This window comes from Ahaetulla prasina, chromosome 3 (assembly GCF_028640845.1).
Source record: "Ahaetulla prasina isolate Xishuangbanna chromosome 3, ASM2864084v1, whole genome shotgun sequence".
NCBI lineage: Eukaryota > Metazoa > Chordata > Lepidosauria > Squamata > Colubridae > Ahaetulla > Ahaetulla prasina.
This window is the reverse complement of record NC_080541.1, coordinates 142,355,307-142,370,389: the sequence shown is the minus strand read 5'-3', so window position 1 is coordinate 142,370,389 and position 15,083 is coordinate 142,355,307. Positions and strand designations below refer to the sequence as shown.

At 42.9% G+C, this 15,083-nt stretch overlaps 1 protein-coding gene across 18 annotated transcripts in view; it reads left to right on the top strand.

Moving 5' to 3' along the window:
- The window catches only part of LOC131196433 (hornerin-like), a 114,380-nt gene that overhangs the window by 37,043 nt on the left and 62,254 nt on the right, over positions 1-15,083 (top strand). For 16 of the 18 annotated variants that reach the window (XM_058179265.1, XM_058179259.1, XM_058179263.1 and 13 more), the window contains exons 23-30: positions 6,061-6,093; positions 9,279-9,317; positions 9,411-9,443; positions 11,401-11,442; positions 12,203-12,244; positions 12,683-12,733; positions 12,962-13,006; positions 14,942-14,977. In XM_058179265.1, coding sequence (XP_058035248.1) covers positions 6,061-6,093; positions 9,279-9,317; positions 9,411-9,443; positions 11,401-11,442; positions 12,203-12,244; positions 12,683-12,733; positions 12,962-13,006; positions 14,942-14,977 — 321 coding nt within the window. The remainder of the gene's footprint in view (positions 1-6,060; positions 6,094-9,278; positions 9,318-9,410; positions 9,444-11,400; positions 11,443-12,202; positions 12,245-12,682; positions 12,734-12,961; positions 13,007-14,941; positions 14,978-15,083) is intronic. The other 2 variants (XM_058179262.1, XM_058179261.1) reach the window with 1 other exon arrangement.

Below are 15,083 nucleotides of genomic sequence, written 5' to 3'. Positions count from 1 at the left end.
TAAAAGTGCAAAAGGGGGTCCCCAAAAAGAATATGGTATCAAAAATACAGTATCTTTAAAAGTAACAGCAACCAAGCTAACGAGAGCTAAAATCCCTCAAAACTGGAGTTCTCCTCCTCATCATCTGTTTGTCCAAACAGAGCTTCAGCTACTTCAGCTTCTGTGATGTTATCCGCATATACGTTGTCGTCATCACTGAGTTCACAGTCGTCATCATCACTGCTGTCACTCTCATACAATGCGCTGTCTTCACTGCCATCCATAGCATTACTAATGCCACATTTCTTGAAGGCACGTTGCACCATGTCCTCTGGAATATCTTCCCATGCATCACGAACCCACTGTGCTATTAGTTCTATGTCTGGCTTTCTCAGATTTCCAACTTTTGTCAGACGAGCTTGACCAGATGTCATCCATTCATGCCACATCCTTCGCACATGGTCCTTGAAAGGTTTATTTAAACTGACATCTAGGGGCTGCAATACAGATGTAAGCCCACCTGGAATAACGGCCAAAGTGACTTGAGATGACTTTGCCAATTTTTTTATGTCATCAGATGTGTGGGCTCTGAACATATCCCAAACTAACAGTGATCTTCTAGTCCAGTCCCCACTCCTCAAGCAAGAGATCCTATACTGTTTCAGACAAAGGATTGTCCAGTCTGTTCTTTAAAAACCCTCCAGGAATGAAGTGTCCAATAAGGTTCAAATTGCAAGTACCGGTAGTCCTCAATTTAAGACTGCAATTGAGCCCAAAACATTGTTTTGTTATTTTTCCCTAACCGTGTATGTATCCCCCTGCCCCCCATTTTACGTCAGGCTGCCATCAAAGCGAAGCACGGCTGAATATTATTATTATTATTATTATTATTATTATTATTATTATTATTATTATTATTATTATTATTATTATTATTATCATTATCATTATCATCATCATCATCATCATTATTATTATTATTATTATCATTATCATTATTATCATTATTATCATCATTATTATTATTATTATTATTATTATTATTATCATTATCATTATTATCATTATCATCATCATCATTATTATTATTATTATTATCATTATCATTATTATCATTATCATTATTATTATTATTATTATCATTATCATTATCATTATTATCATTATCATCATTATTATTATTATTATTATCATTATTATTATTATTATTATATGATGATGATGATTTTTTTGCATTGGACAGAGCGAGCTTCAGTTTACCAAACTTTGTATCTTTTAATGAAACGTGTTAGTCTGGAAGGGACTGTTTGAACTCACAAAACACTTGCAACTTTTAGTTCCGTGCTGAGGATTTTTGGAAAGCAGCCCAGCAATATTTATTTATTGCTCGGACTGCTCTTATTTTCACTCCCCCTTTTCTTTTCTTTTCCTTCCTCCTCCTCCTTCTCTGCCTCTCTTCGCCCCCACCTCCCGGGATCCTTGCGGGTCGAAGGTTCTGCCCTGCCTTACACCAGCCGCCCACCCATGCCAAGGTCTCCTGGCTCTTTCGCCTCTGTAAGCAGCGGCTTCTCGGCAGCGTCGCCCCCCTCCCCTCCATGGATCGGCTCCTTCCCCAGCACTGAAGGCATCCTTAGGAATACACCTCCACCTCCAGGAAAATAAAAAGAGGCAGAGAAGGTAAATCGCCCGCCCCGTTCGGAAAGGAAGGGGAGAGGACTCCAATGGAAGAAGGGAGGAGAATTACCAATAACAAACACAAAGCGCTGGGTTAGAGGTGCCTTGTCATGTACAAGGAGATCAGAGGGCAACCACCATGAAACAATAATCAGACTCAAAGCAGGCTGCTTATTTGCCATTTGCTCTGGGTAGAACGGGTTTTTAAAAAATTGGTTTGGAGAAGGAAAGCTAATTTGCTGATCTGCGCGAGGGTCGGTTTCTTTTGCCTCCTTCTTCTTCCTCCTCCTTCTTCCCACCCTAGCTTGCAATGCCCCATCTCTCCTCCTCCTCCTCCTCCTGCCCCCTCTCGGGGAGAAATTGTTTGTTCTTGCCGTATTTCTCCGCTTTCCAAGAGGCTTTTCTTTTCACCTCTTTCTCCCCACCTCCCCAATTTCCATAGGGGAAAACCCTGGGGAAAACTTGGCAAAAAATAAAATAAAATAAAAAGTACTGAGTGCAAATGTTTTTTTTTTATACTGTAGTTGGAGTTTTCCACGTTTCTTTCACATTCAAGGCAGCATTCTCCCCCATCCTCGCTGCTTTTCCAAAACATGCTTTGAAACCTTTGCATTTTATTGGGATGTATTCAGGACAACGCCCCTCCGCCTCCGAGGCGAGAGGAGGACGAGTAAGAGGAGGCGAGAGTGACAAACAAATAAAGAGAGTTCTTCTCGCCCCTTGGCATTTGACACACTCGCCGTCCTCTCCGAAAAGCCGAAATTGAGTGCGAAGCGGCAGTGGGGGTGGGTGGGTGGGGGGGGGGAGGCCGCCGTGGAGGGCCGGCTGGGGAGCCGGGATTGAAGTGCCGGCATGCTTTGCCAGCTCGGCCGGCTCGTTTTGGGCGGCTGGCCTCGGCGTTTTCTTCCGCCGCTTTTGATGGCGGCGGCGGTGGTCGGCGGAGGGGGCGTTCGACATTTTCGCCCCCTCTCACTCGTCCTCCTCTTGCCCGCGGTGGGGGCGGAGGCGTTGTCACCTCGCCCTCCTCTCCAGCCGAAATTGAGTGCAGCGGCGGGGAGGCCGCCGTGAAGTGCGGCTGGGGGCCAGGGCCAATCCCGGGCTCCCCAGCCGGCACTTCACGGCCTCCCCACCCCCACTGCCGCCGCACTCAATTTCGGCTTTCGAGAGGAGGCGAGAGTGACAAACGCCAAGGCGAGAAGAACTCTGTTGTTTGTCACTCTCGCCCTCCTCTCCGAAAGCGAAATTGAGTGCGGCGGCGGGAGGCCGCCGTGAAGTGCCGGCTGGGGGCCAGGAGCCAATCCCGGGCTCCCCAGCCGGCACTTCACGGCCTCCCCACCCCCACTGCCGCCGCACTCAATTCGACTTTCGAGAGGAGGCGAGAGTGACAAACGCCAAGGCGAAGAACTCTATTTGTTTGTCACTCGCCCTCCTCTCCGGCGAAATTGAGTGCGAGCGGCGGAGGCCGCCGTGAAGTGCCGGCTGGGGGCCAGGAGCCAATCCCGGGCTCCCCAGCCGGCACTTCACGGCGGCCTCCCCACCCCCACTGCCGCCGCACTCAATTTCGGCTTTCGAGAGGAGGCGAGAGTGACAAACGCCAAGCGAAGAACTCTATTTGTTTGTCACTCTCGCCCTCCTCTCCAGCCGAAATTGAGTGCGAGCGGCGGAGGCCGCCGTGAAGTGCCGGCTGGGGGCCAGGAGCCAATCCCGGGCTCCCCAGCCGGCACTTCACGGCGGCCTCCCCACCCCCACTGCCGCTCGCACTCAATTTCGGCTTTCGAGAGGAGGCGAGTGACAAACGCCAAGCGAGAAGAACTCTGTTGTTTGTCACTCGCCCTCCTCTCCAGCGAAATTGAGTGCGAGCGGCGGAGGCCGCCGTGAAGTGCCGGCTGGGGAGCCCAGGAGCCAATCCCGGGCTCCCCACCCCCACTGCCGCCGCACTCAATTTCGCCGGAGAGGAGGCGAGAGTGACAAACGCCAAGCGAAGAACTCTATTTGTTTGTCCTCTCGCCTCCTCTCGAAAGCGAAATTGAGTGCGAGCGGCGGAGGCCGCCGTGAAGTGCCGGCTGGGGAGCCCAGGAGCCAATCCCGGGCTCCCCCAGCCGGCACTTCACGGCGGCCTCCCCTCACCCCCACTGCCGCTTCGCACTCAATTTCGGCTTTCGAGAGGAGGCGAGTGACAAACGCCAAGGCGAGAAGAACTCTGTTGTTTGTCCTCTCGCCTCCTCTCCAGCGAAATTGAGTGCGGCGGGGAGGCCGCCGTGAGTGCCGGCTGGGGGCCCAGGAGCCAATCCCGGGCTCCCCAGCCGGCACTTCACGGCGGCCTCCCCACCCCCACTGCCGCCGCACTCAATTTCGGCTTTCGAGAGGAGGCGAGTGACAAACGCCAAGCGAGAAGAACTCTATTTGTTTGTCACTCGCCTCCTCTCCAGCGAATTGAGTGCGAGCGGCGGAGGCCGCCGTGAGTGCCGGCTGGGGAGCCCAGGAGCCAATCCCGGCCCCCAGCCGGCACTTCACGGCGGCCTCCCCACCCCCACTGCCGCCGCACTCAATTTCGGCTTTCGAGAGGAGGCGAGAGTGACAAACGCCAAGCGAGAAGAACTCTATTTGTTTGTCCTCTCGCCTCCTCTCGAAAGCGAAATTGAGTGCGAGCGGCAGGGGAGGCCGCCGTGAAGTGCCGGCTGGGGGCCAGGGCCAATCCGGGCTCCCCAGCCGGCACTTCACGGCGGCCTCCCCACCCCCACTGCCGCTCGCACTCAATTTCGGCTTTCGAGAGGAGGCGAGTGACAACGCCAAGCGAGAAGAACTCTGTTGTTTGTCACTCTCGCCTCCTCTCCAGCGAATTGAGTGCGGCGGCGGGAGGCCGCCGTGAGTGCCGGCTGGGGGCCAGGGCCAATCCCGGGCTCCCCAGCCGGCACTTCACGGCGGCCTCACCCCCACTGCCGCTCGCACTCAATTTCGCCGGAGAGGAGGCGAGTGACAACGCCAAGCGAGAAGAACTCTGTTGTTTGTCACTCGCCCTCCTCTCCGGCGAAATTGAGTGCGAGCGGCAGGGGAGGCCGCGTGAGTGCCGGCTGGGGAGCCAGGAGCCAATCCCGGGCTCCCCAGCCGGCACTTCACGGCGGCCTCCCCACCCCCACTGCCGCCGCACTCAATTTCGGCTTTCGAGAGGAGGCGAGAGTGACAACGCCAAGCGAGAAGAACTCTATTTGTTTGTCACTCGCCCTCCTCTCGAAAGCCGAAATTGAGTGCGAGCGGCGGAGGCCGCCGTGAGTGCCGGCTGGGGAGCCCAGGGCCAATCCCGGGCTCCCCAGCCGGCACTTCACGGCGGCCTCCCCACCCCCACTGCCGCCGCACTCAATTTCGCCGGAGAGGAGGCGAGGTGACAACGCCCTCCGCCCCACCGCGGGCAAGAGGAGGACGAGTGAGAGGGGGGCGAAAATGTCGAACGCCCCCTCCGCCCCCCGCCCCCTCCGCCGACCACCGCCGCCGCCGCCATCAAAAAGCGGCGGAAGAAAACGCCGGAGGCCAGCCGCCGCCCCAAAACGAGCCGGCCGAGCTGGCAAAGCATGCCGGCAGCATTTGGGCTCGTCCTGCCGGCCCAGCTGTTCCCGAGGGCAAAAAACCCTCTCCCTGGGTCGGCTCTGCAAGGGTAGACTCGAGTATAAGCCGAGGGGGCGTTTTTCAGCACAAAAAACGTGCCGAAAAACTCGGCTTATACTCGAGTATATACGGTAATCTTAAACCATGGTTGTTTGCTTATGTTGTCCTATTCATCCAACATGGCTGCAAGAAGGTCAGCAAAAGTATACATGTTTTCTTTGAATTATGTTTGACTAATTAAAAAATAGCTTGTTTTAATGTATAATTAGCTAACAGTATTGTTATGGAAGGGATGGAAGGAGGGAGAGAAAGAAAAAAGAGGGAGGGAAGGAGGGAGGGAGAGAGAAAGAGGAAGAAAGAGAAAGAGGGAGGGAAGGAATTATATCACAAGCAACAATTAATTATGAAACAGAAGCAAGGTTTTCATTTTCCCCCGCTCAGTCACATTAGAAGAAAAGAGAATATGAAAATTTGCTGTGGCTTGTTTTCACTATAGTAAACTATTCTTTAGAGTTACATATGAGCCAGCTGTTTATTTCCATAATCTGATGAATGTCTGCTTGTATCCATTCTGATTATTGTAAAGTGTGGAAATTCATCATATTCAAACAGAAAGTTGTATAATCAATTTTGAGTCATGAATCCATCTGTTGGCTGAAGGACTCCTATTTCTGATTATGATTGCAATGCCTTTTCTTCAGTTGAGGCATTTTTTCTCTCAAATTAAGCTGTAATGTGCAAATACTAATATTTTAATTAATTGATACTGTCAATTTACAAGCTGTTTATTTAATTTTTTTTCCGTAGGGAAATACCCGTGACAAGAATCCTTGTAAACCGGTAAGATTTATTTATCACTGAGGGGAAATTGTGGTTCTTCAAATAATTGTTATATTTTGATGTCAGAAAGGTACCTAGTGCCCATTCCTGCTCCATATTCATTGAAGACGTGCTTCTAATTTCCTTAATTGCCAAATTCTGTTGCCTTGAGAAACCAGTGACAAACTGAACATGGATTTAGCAGGTGTTGACTTTTGAACTACTGGATTTTCTTCCCTATAATTATTATTATGACAGCTAGTGCTTAAACATCCAAAAAGCAACGCCAGTCCATTACTGAACAGGAGGTGGCATTGCTAATGTGTGCTTGAGAAATTGCTTTAGACGAAATCTTCCCAACCTTTTAACTGATTAAAAAGGCTGTGCCATTCCTTTTTTTTTTCTTTTTTTGGCAAGGAAAATTGCTAAAAACAAAATAAGGAACTATTTTCCTTTGAACTTAAACAAATCTGCATTGGCCACATTCTAGGCTTATGTAAAATTCTATACTCTAACATTTGAGAACTGTGTTGATTGGATTTTTTTTTATTATTATGTGAAATTATGCAACAAAATAAATTAAGTAAAAAGAAATGGGCTCTGGCTGGAGATTGCCATTGTGTTCCCTTATTTGTCTTTACTCTCTCCAAAACTATTTCTTGCTTGACATGATTTTATAATGCCTTGGTAAGGCCACACTTGGATTATTGCATCCAGTTTTGGTCATCAGGATGTAAAAAAGATGTTGAGACTCTAGAAAGAGTGCAGAGAAGAGCAACAAAGATGATTAGGGGACTGGAGGCTAAAACATATGAAGAACGATTGCAGGAACTGGGTATGTCTAGTTTAGTAAAAAGAAGGACTAGGGGAGACATGATAGCAGTGTTCCAATATCTCAGGGGTTGCCACAAAGAAGAGGGAGTCGGGCTGTTCTCCAAAGCACCTGAGGGTAGAACAAGAAGCAATGGGTGGAAACTGATCAAGGAAAGAAGCAACTTAGAACTAAGGAGAAATTTCCTGATAGTTAGAACAATTAATAAGTGGAACGACTTGCCTGCAGAAGTTGTGAATGCAGAATGGAAATTTTTAAGGAAATGTTGGATAACCATCTGACTGAGATGGTGTAGGGTTTCCTGCCTGGGCAGGGGGTTGGACTAGAAGGCCTCCAAGGTCCCTTCTAACTCTGTTGTTATATTATATTAATTATATTATATTATATTATATTATATTATATTATATTATATTATATTATATTATATTATATTATATTATATTATATATTATATTATATTATATTATATTATATTATATTATATTATATTATTATATTATATTATATTATATTATTATATTATATTATATTATATTATATTATATTATATTATATTATATTATATTATATTATTATTATATTATATTTTCCCTTAAAATTGTTCTTTCCTATGTAATGTCATGGATGGTTAAATGGATTAGAAAACTTGTAAAGGGTCTCTTACATTCAAAACACTTCAATTGCTTTCAGAGCATTGGCTTTTAATATAGTCAGAAGGTGTATTGTTCCTACTGAATAGAAATGTAGAAATGTAAGGAAAAAAAGGCAAAGAGAAACTCTTGGGAGAGGGGAAAACATGGGAAAATTCCAGCAGAAAACAGCAACATCTGATATGTAAAGCTTTATGAATAAAACAAGAATGATTGCACAATTAAAAAAATAACTTCAGCAGAAACACTCTTTGGACCTGTTCCACAATAAATAAGTTTCAAAACCTTTGGATGCTCTGAAGAAGATATATATCATCTACATCAGGAGTATCAAACTCAATTTCATTGAGGACTGCATCAGGGATGTGTTTGACCTTGGGGTGTGTGTGAGGCTAGGGTGGGCGTGGCCAGCTTTACATCACTTGTGCGGGGGGGCACCTATGGTGGCTCAAGTCTCTGCCAGCAAAAACAGAGCTCAGGAGGGCTGCAGGAAGCCGTCGCAACTGAAAACGGAGCTCGCACCTGGCCCTCCTGAACTCCATTTTTCCTGGCAGAGGCACTATGGGCCGGTCCTTCGCTGTTTCCAGGGTGGCCCTGCGGGCCAAAACTAAACACCCCGCAAGCTGGATCTGGCCCGCAGGCCTTGAGTTTGACACTCCTGATCTACATGGATACAGTTTCATTGTAATAGTGCCCCAGTCAGCTGTATGTGGACAGCTAAACCTATATAGTTAATTTATGTTCAATCAATAACCTAAGACTAGAAAAAGCAAAGATATCCTTTGGGACCATAAGGAAAATTTCAAAATCCTAATAAAGGATTGATGTAATATAAATTTTGGAATAAAGTTTCTATGTACTCCAAAGGTTATTTTCCCCAGTCTAGCATTTTAGGTTGTAATGTTGCATAGTCATTTTTGCATAGGACAGATCTGGACAAAACAGCAACCTTAGTTTATCATTTACACAAAAACATCCATTGGAATTATCCTGTCTGCAGGACAATTCCAGCAAATTTGAAACAACATTTGCTTTGTTTAAATATACCTCACTTTGGACTGGGAGAAGCCACAGCTTCGTGTTCAGGCAATATGGCAGGCGATGCTCACAAAGAGAACTTGGGAGTCATTGGTCATACATTAGCAGCTAAGCCATCAGTCTAGTTTTTCAAAATGCAGTCAGGAAAGAGGAAGATACATTTATTTAATGCAGGTCACTTAAATGAGAAAGCATGTTTTTGCACTATGAAGAAGTAAGTTCTTTAAAATAGTTAATAGTTAATAGTTTACTTTATTGTCATTGCACCTTGTACAACGAAATTAAATGCCATGTTCAGTTTACATTATACATAAAACATAAAACAAGAACTTAAGAAATTAACAGTGTAAAAATTATTTGGCGGGATAAGTCATCAAATTAGATAACAATCATGCTCTGCTTGAATATTATAACATAACTGTCTTGTTCAAGTGGAAGAAATTAAATTCATTTAGGGTTTCCTCTGCTATTTTGAATATTTTGGACAAAGAATCCAAAATTACTCATCCTTTTCTTATGGTGTTAACAAAAAAGCAGTCCATCCAAAGTTGGCTGAATTTAATTCTGTTTTAAGACCTGCTGCCAAAACCATAGGCACATCTTCATTAAAAAGACATATTGTATAATCCTTGGTACTCATATAAGATCCATATTTATAATGTTTTCACTCATCATTTCTCCCATAGGCTGGATCATCATCTCAGCAAGGTTTTGGAAGTAGCCAAGTAAGGATAGAACATTTTGTCTTGTTTTATTTCTACTAAGAATTTTGTATTTTGAAGGGCCAATTTACCAAAAAACTTATTGTTTCTTTGCAGAGTGCTTCATCCCAGCAAGGTTATGGTTCCCAGGTAAAATCCATCTTTCAGTGAATCTGTTTCCAAAAATGCAAAAGCTGCTGCTTGGTTCGCTATACTTTTTGAATAATAATAATTAGAACAACTGTGGCAAACAAAAGTAAAGATAATAAAAGGCATCTTGGGTCAATCTCAAAACATCTGGAGCACTTGGTGAATACCATCAGCATTGACAAAATCACGTTCAATCAATTGCAAAAGGCAACTTTACTTGGAACAGTTTACAGCAGGGTTGTCAAACTCACGGCTTGTGGGCCAGATGCGTCATGCACTGGCCATGCCCACATCCAGTTTAGTGAAGGGGGAAAAAGTCCCAATACGTCACGTGATGACGCCACGATGACGCAAGTTTGACACCCCTAGTTTACAGCCTGCAATGATTTTAACTTTACCACCACTTTAACACCATCAAACAATCTACTTCTGCTTATCCCAGGTCCTTATCTACCTAACTCAGTTAGGTAGATAAAACCCCCAAATCCAGTCTAAACATCTGACTGTGTGACCAATCATAATATAATATTAAAAAGTATTCATCTTTTTGGATGGCTTATCACAACAATCTTTGGAAATAACCAGGTTGACTTATTTTTAATATTCCATCATTTTAGCCTGTTCCACTCTTGCTTAAAAAGATGGGCCATTTTACAAAGGTTCAGTTTGCATTGATTGATTGATTGAATGAATGAATGAATGTTATTCCTTTATATGAAGGGTAGGTTTACTTTCTATTGCTTTTGTCAACAAAGTAAACAAATAAATAAGCAAATAAGTATTCTTTTTTTAAATTTCTTTTTCCCAACAACCTGACTTAAATTAAGAGCTTTGGCAGCTCCAGATCTTCATAGCTACCACTTTCGATCTATATGAGCATGGGAACAAATTAGGGCATCCCACACTTTCCCCTTGGAAATCTAGCACATACTCCAATTTGTTACCTCCATTGGGAGCAAGCTCTATACCAGTGGTAGTCAACCTGGTCCCTACCGCCCACTAGTGGGCGTTCCAGCTTTCATGGTGGGTGGTAGGGGTTTTGTCCGATACTGAAGCACTTTCATTTTTTTTAATTTAATCGACATTTTTAAAAAAAATTCATAGCATTATTTAAAAACATTTTCATTAGGTTTTCATAAAATTCCCCGTGACAATTTAAATTTCTGAAAATATACTATTTGTATTGCCCGCGCATAAGTTGTTCATGTTACATAAGTGAAACTAAATGGCACTATAGTGCAACCGCAAACAAAAGGGCCTCGCCCCAGAATAGCTCGCGCATCTCCCCCCACACCACCCAGCTGTAACAGACAATCAGAGCTGGTAGCCGGCGCCCCCCCCCAACCCAATCCACGATACATGGCACATTACTGTGGAACCGGTGGGTGGTTAGAAAATTTTACTATTAACAGAGATACAAAAGTGGGCGGTAGGTATAAAAAGGTTGACTACCCCTGCTGTATGCCATAGGTTCTCAGCCTAATTTCAAAATCCTTTGGCAAGAGATTAATTTATTGTTCTGCAAGAGATATGTGTGGAGTTCCAAGATTTGGCATTTGGAGCAGCTTAGCAGTATCACATAATGAGAGCAATTAATCCTATAGAGCACTTTTACATACTCTCCCACATTCCATAACCCGGACTATCCAGCTTAAACCAGGATAACTGGCGGAACAACAAAATGAACTTTGTCTTCAGTTGCATTTCTTTACTGTAAGAGGGGTGAAGGCACCAAAAGGAGATGGATGCCACTTTACCTACAGGGCACAGGGCACAGAGCATTATTTTTCCAGCAATTTGTAGCCATCTCAAGCTTGTTCATGCCACTTGAAGGCTGGGATGCTGACTCACAATGGAAGCACTATGTGATCAATATACTATATAGCAGTGATTGAAATACTATATTCTCTTAAAAAGAAATAGCTATATGACTTTGTTTCTTTTTGCCTTACTACAGGGTGGTTCGTATTCTCAGGGGAATAGAAATCCTTGTGATGGGGTAGGTCCCTTTTTCTAAACCACTTTTTCTAATCTTGATTTAAATGGCACTTAGGTTAATCTGACAATCTTTCCCAATGGCGGTTTGAAGTGGCAAATGTCATAACATTGCCCCTTATGTGGAATGTTAAGTAATAGCATAATAATTCACTGTTTGCTTTAAATAAAACACAGCTTCAGTCAAAGGAGACTTTCTATTATTTTCCTTCTGTGCATTCTCAGTTATGTTATGCTATTTTAAACTAATTCTCAGCCACCTTAGAATAACTGTGCATCAGATATTGGAAACTCTAAGTCACTAAGGAAATGTATTATTTGCAATATGTTACAATATTTTTATTTATTGTATTTATTGAAAGCTTTCACTGTATGTTGTAGGTGGAAGGATAGATCTAGAAAGTACACTGAATCAGATTACAAAGGTGTAGTTTATTTTGCAATGATTGAAAAGTCTCCATTTTAACAAGGAAGAAAGATAAAACTTAAATATGCAACCTGAGCAGGATGAAGCTGACTCATACGTCAATGGGAAACTACCAAGGTCACTTTCACCGCTAGTGAAAACTACAGTGAAAAGCATCACGGAAAAATATAGCAAATTACTCCCATTATGTTGTTGAGGGAATACTTCTGTCCATTAATCTAGGTTGTCTGATTTTTGTCTGTCTTGGAAAGGAAAGACTTATAGTTCTTAATGAAAAATAGGCAAAACCAAAAAAGAGTACATTTTCATTACATTTGAACATGTGTTTCCCTTACAGAGCACTCTTGGTAAAATAATCAGCAGTAGCAACTGTCCAAAGGTAAATATATTTTTCCTCCCTGTAATTGTACAATTTGATAGGAAGAAGATACCAATGGGAATCATACATATTCTATCCATAGTTGGGATGTTCTAGGCAGTTCATAGTTAAATAATTTCTGTGTGAAAATAGGTATATAAGTGGGGTAAATTCCTTATGTGTCCAATCACACTTGGCCCATCAAGAATTCTATTCTATTCTATTCTATTCTATTCTATTCTATTCTATTCTATTCTATTCTATTCTGGCAATTGTACTTTTAATCATTTTCCTTTGAGGAATCTCAAATCATAGCCAATATTGCCCTCTACTGTTAACAGGTTCTATACACAAATGATAGGGCTCTTTACAAAGCACAGATGACATATGTAGGTATTGATGCATTTATTCAAGAAAAAAATTAACTGCACATATTAACTTCATACAATTTCTGTACAGGGGGTATCAAGTGGATCCTATGGTGGCGGCAGCAGCAGCCAATATGGACAGGTAAAAATCTTGTTTGGTGTAGGTATTATATATAATTATACATTTCTAAGGGGGGAAAATGCACTTTTTTAAGTTCTCATTAATATTAGAACTTTGTATGGATCTTACGGATATACGCAGGGAGTGAATACTTTTTACTATAGAAGGAAGACAGAAAGAGGGTATAGCAGCTTTGTACAATTATATTTAAGATCATCCTTGAATAATTTTTGATTATTTTCTGCACAGTACGGTCAGAGTGGATCCTATGGCGGCAGCAGCCAATATGGACAGGTAAACATACTTTGGAAATAAAAAATATATGTAACATATTAGAACAATGTGTGTATATGTTAAAATAATTAATCAGTGGAATGAGGTTTTTTTTTTATTTGAATTTATATCCCGCCCTTCTCCGAAGACTCAGGGCGGCTTACACAGTGTTAAGCAGTAGTCTTCATCCATTTGTATATTATATACAAAGTCAACTTATTGCCCCCCCAACAATCTGGGTCCTCATTTTACCTACCTTATAAAGGATGGAAGGTGGAGTCAACCTTGGGCCTGGTGGGACTTGAACCTGCAGTAATTGCAAGCAGCTGCTGTTAATAACAGACTGTCTTACCAGTCTGAGCCACAGAGGCCCTTCTATCACAGTTGCCTCCAGAAGTTGTGGGTGGTGTAACACTGGAGGTTTTTAAGAAGAGATTGGACAGCCATTTGTCTGAAATGGCATGGAGTTTCCTGCTTGAGCAGGAGGTTGGACTAGAAGACCTCCAAGGTCCCTTCCAACTCTGTTATTCTGTTATATGCCTTAATATCACAAAAGAAAGCTAGAATTGTGGCGTTGGAATCTAGAACAATCTAAATCCTATTCTTTGCAAGGTGCAGAAAAACTGAGACGTAGGAATCTCAAAAACCTCTAGAGATTGAATTCTCACAATCTCTTCTAGGCACACCAAACAATTGTATTATAGATCTTACTGTCAGGACTTCCTTTGTAGTTAAATGAAATCAAGGTAGCTGTGGCTTATAACCATCATGATCCATAATTTCTTGGGTTACGGAAAATCATTCTTCTTTATATGGATCTGAACATAGCTATCTGTCTATCCTAAATCTACTCCCATCCCCACCCCCCATCAGTATCTCCAAGATATTACAGAGTAGTTTCATAGAGCCTTAATTTAGGGTGATTATAATTTCATTTCAGAAAAAATACATTCCTTTCTCACTCCTATGGATGGTCTGTGTCTTCCTTAATCTCGGGTCCTCTACCAGAGGCCTGGGTGTTTGAGGATTCTGTATAGGAACTTATTATTTTCCACATCTTCTCAAGTACCTCCTTCAGGCCTTGGTATACACACACACACACACACACACACACACACACACACACACACCACTCTCAGCCACTCACTTATTCTGCATAATAGAAAATATATACATATAAATCTATGTATTTATATTGGAGATAATTCTCTCGTAATGTTTAAATCACTCAGTTTCTTGGGAATTATCGGTAGGTAGGTAGTCTATAAATATACTGTATGTAACTAACAAGCAAACAAATCAATAATTTCTTTAAAGAGTGGATCATATTGCGTCAGCAGCTAATGCAGACAGCTTAAAAACTTTTGGCTGTTACTAATGTATTCAATACAGTGTAGGCCTCAGTAATATATAACAGAATCCAACAGATTCCAACAATTAATAAGTGGAACAACTTGCCTGCAGAAGTTGTGAATGCTCCAACACTGGAAATTTTTAAGAAAATGTTGGATAACCATCTGTCTGAGATGATGTAGGGTTTCCTGCCTGGGCAGGGGGTTGGACTAGAAGGCCTCCAAGGTCCCTTCCAACTCTGTTGTTATTATTATTATTAGATAAGGATATTAGCGCTGTACATAGTTCTAAAATGCTTCAGAAATGTTTTGCTCTTTCTTCAAGGGATTCATTAAAATTAGGGTGATACTTGATGCAAGGAGAGTTTCTTTGAGGCTTGCACAGAAAAATAAGGGCCTGATTTAATGAATAGCAGAAAAGAGCTCTGTTAGAGATCTGAAATGTCTCTTCCAAATCATAGCTGTAATGAATAAATATATATGTGTGTGTGTGCGCTCGCGCGTCTGTGTGTGCAAATTTTTCAAGTAATTTTGTTGTAAATTCTCTTTCGAATATTGACTGTCATAAAATAAAAGTTGTAATTTAAAAACATTTTCTGTACAGAGTGGATCATACGGCGGCGGCAGCCAGTACGGACAGGTAAAACTATTGTTTAAATGCAGTACATATCTAATTATGGCAATATGTGACAATAGCCAGAGATAAGCAGAGAAATCCTATACGTAGATCAAGTCAAAGCAGGGAG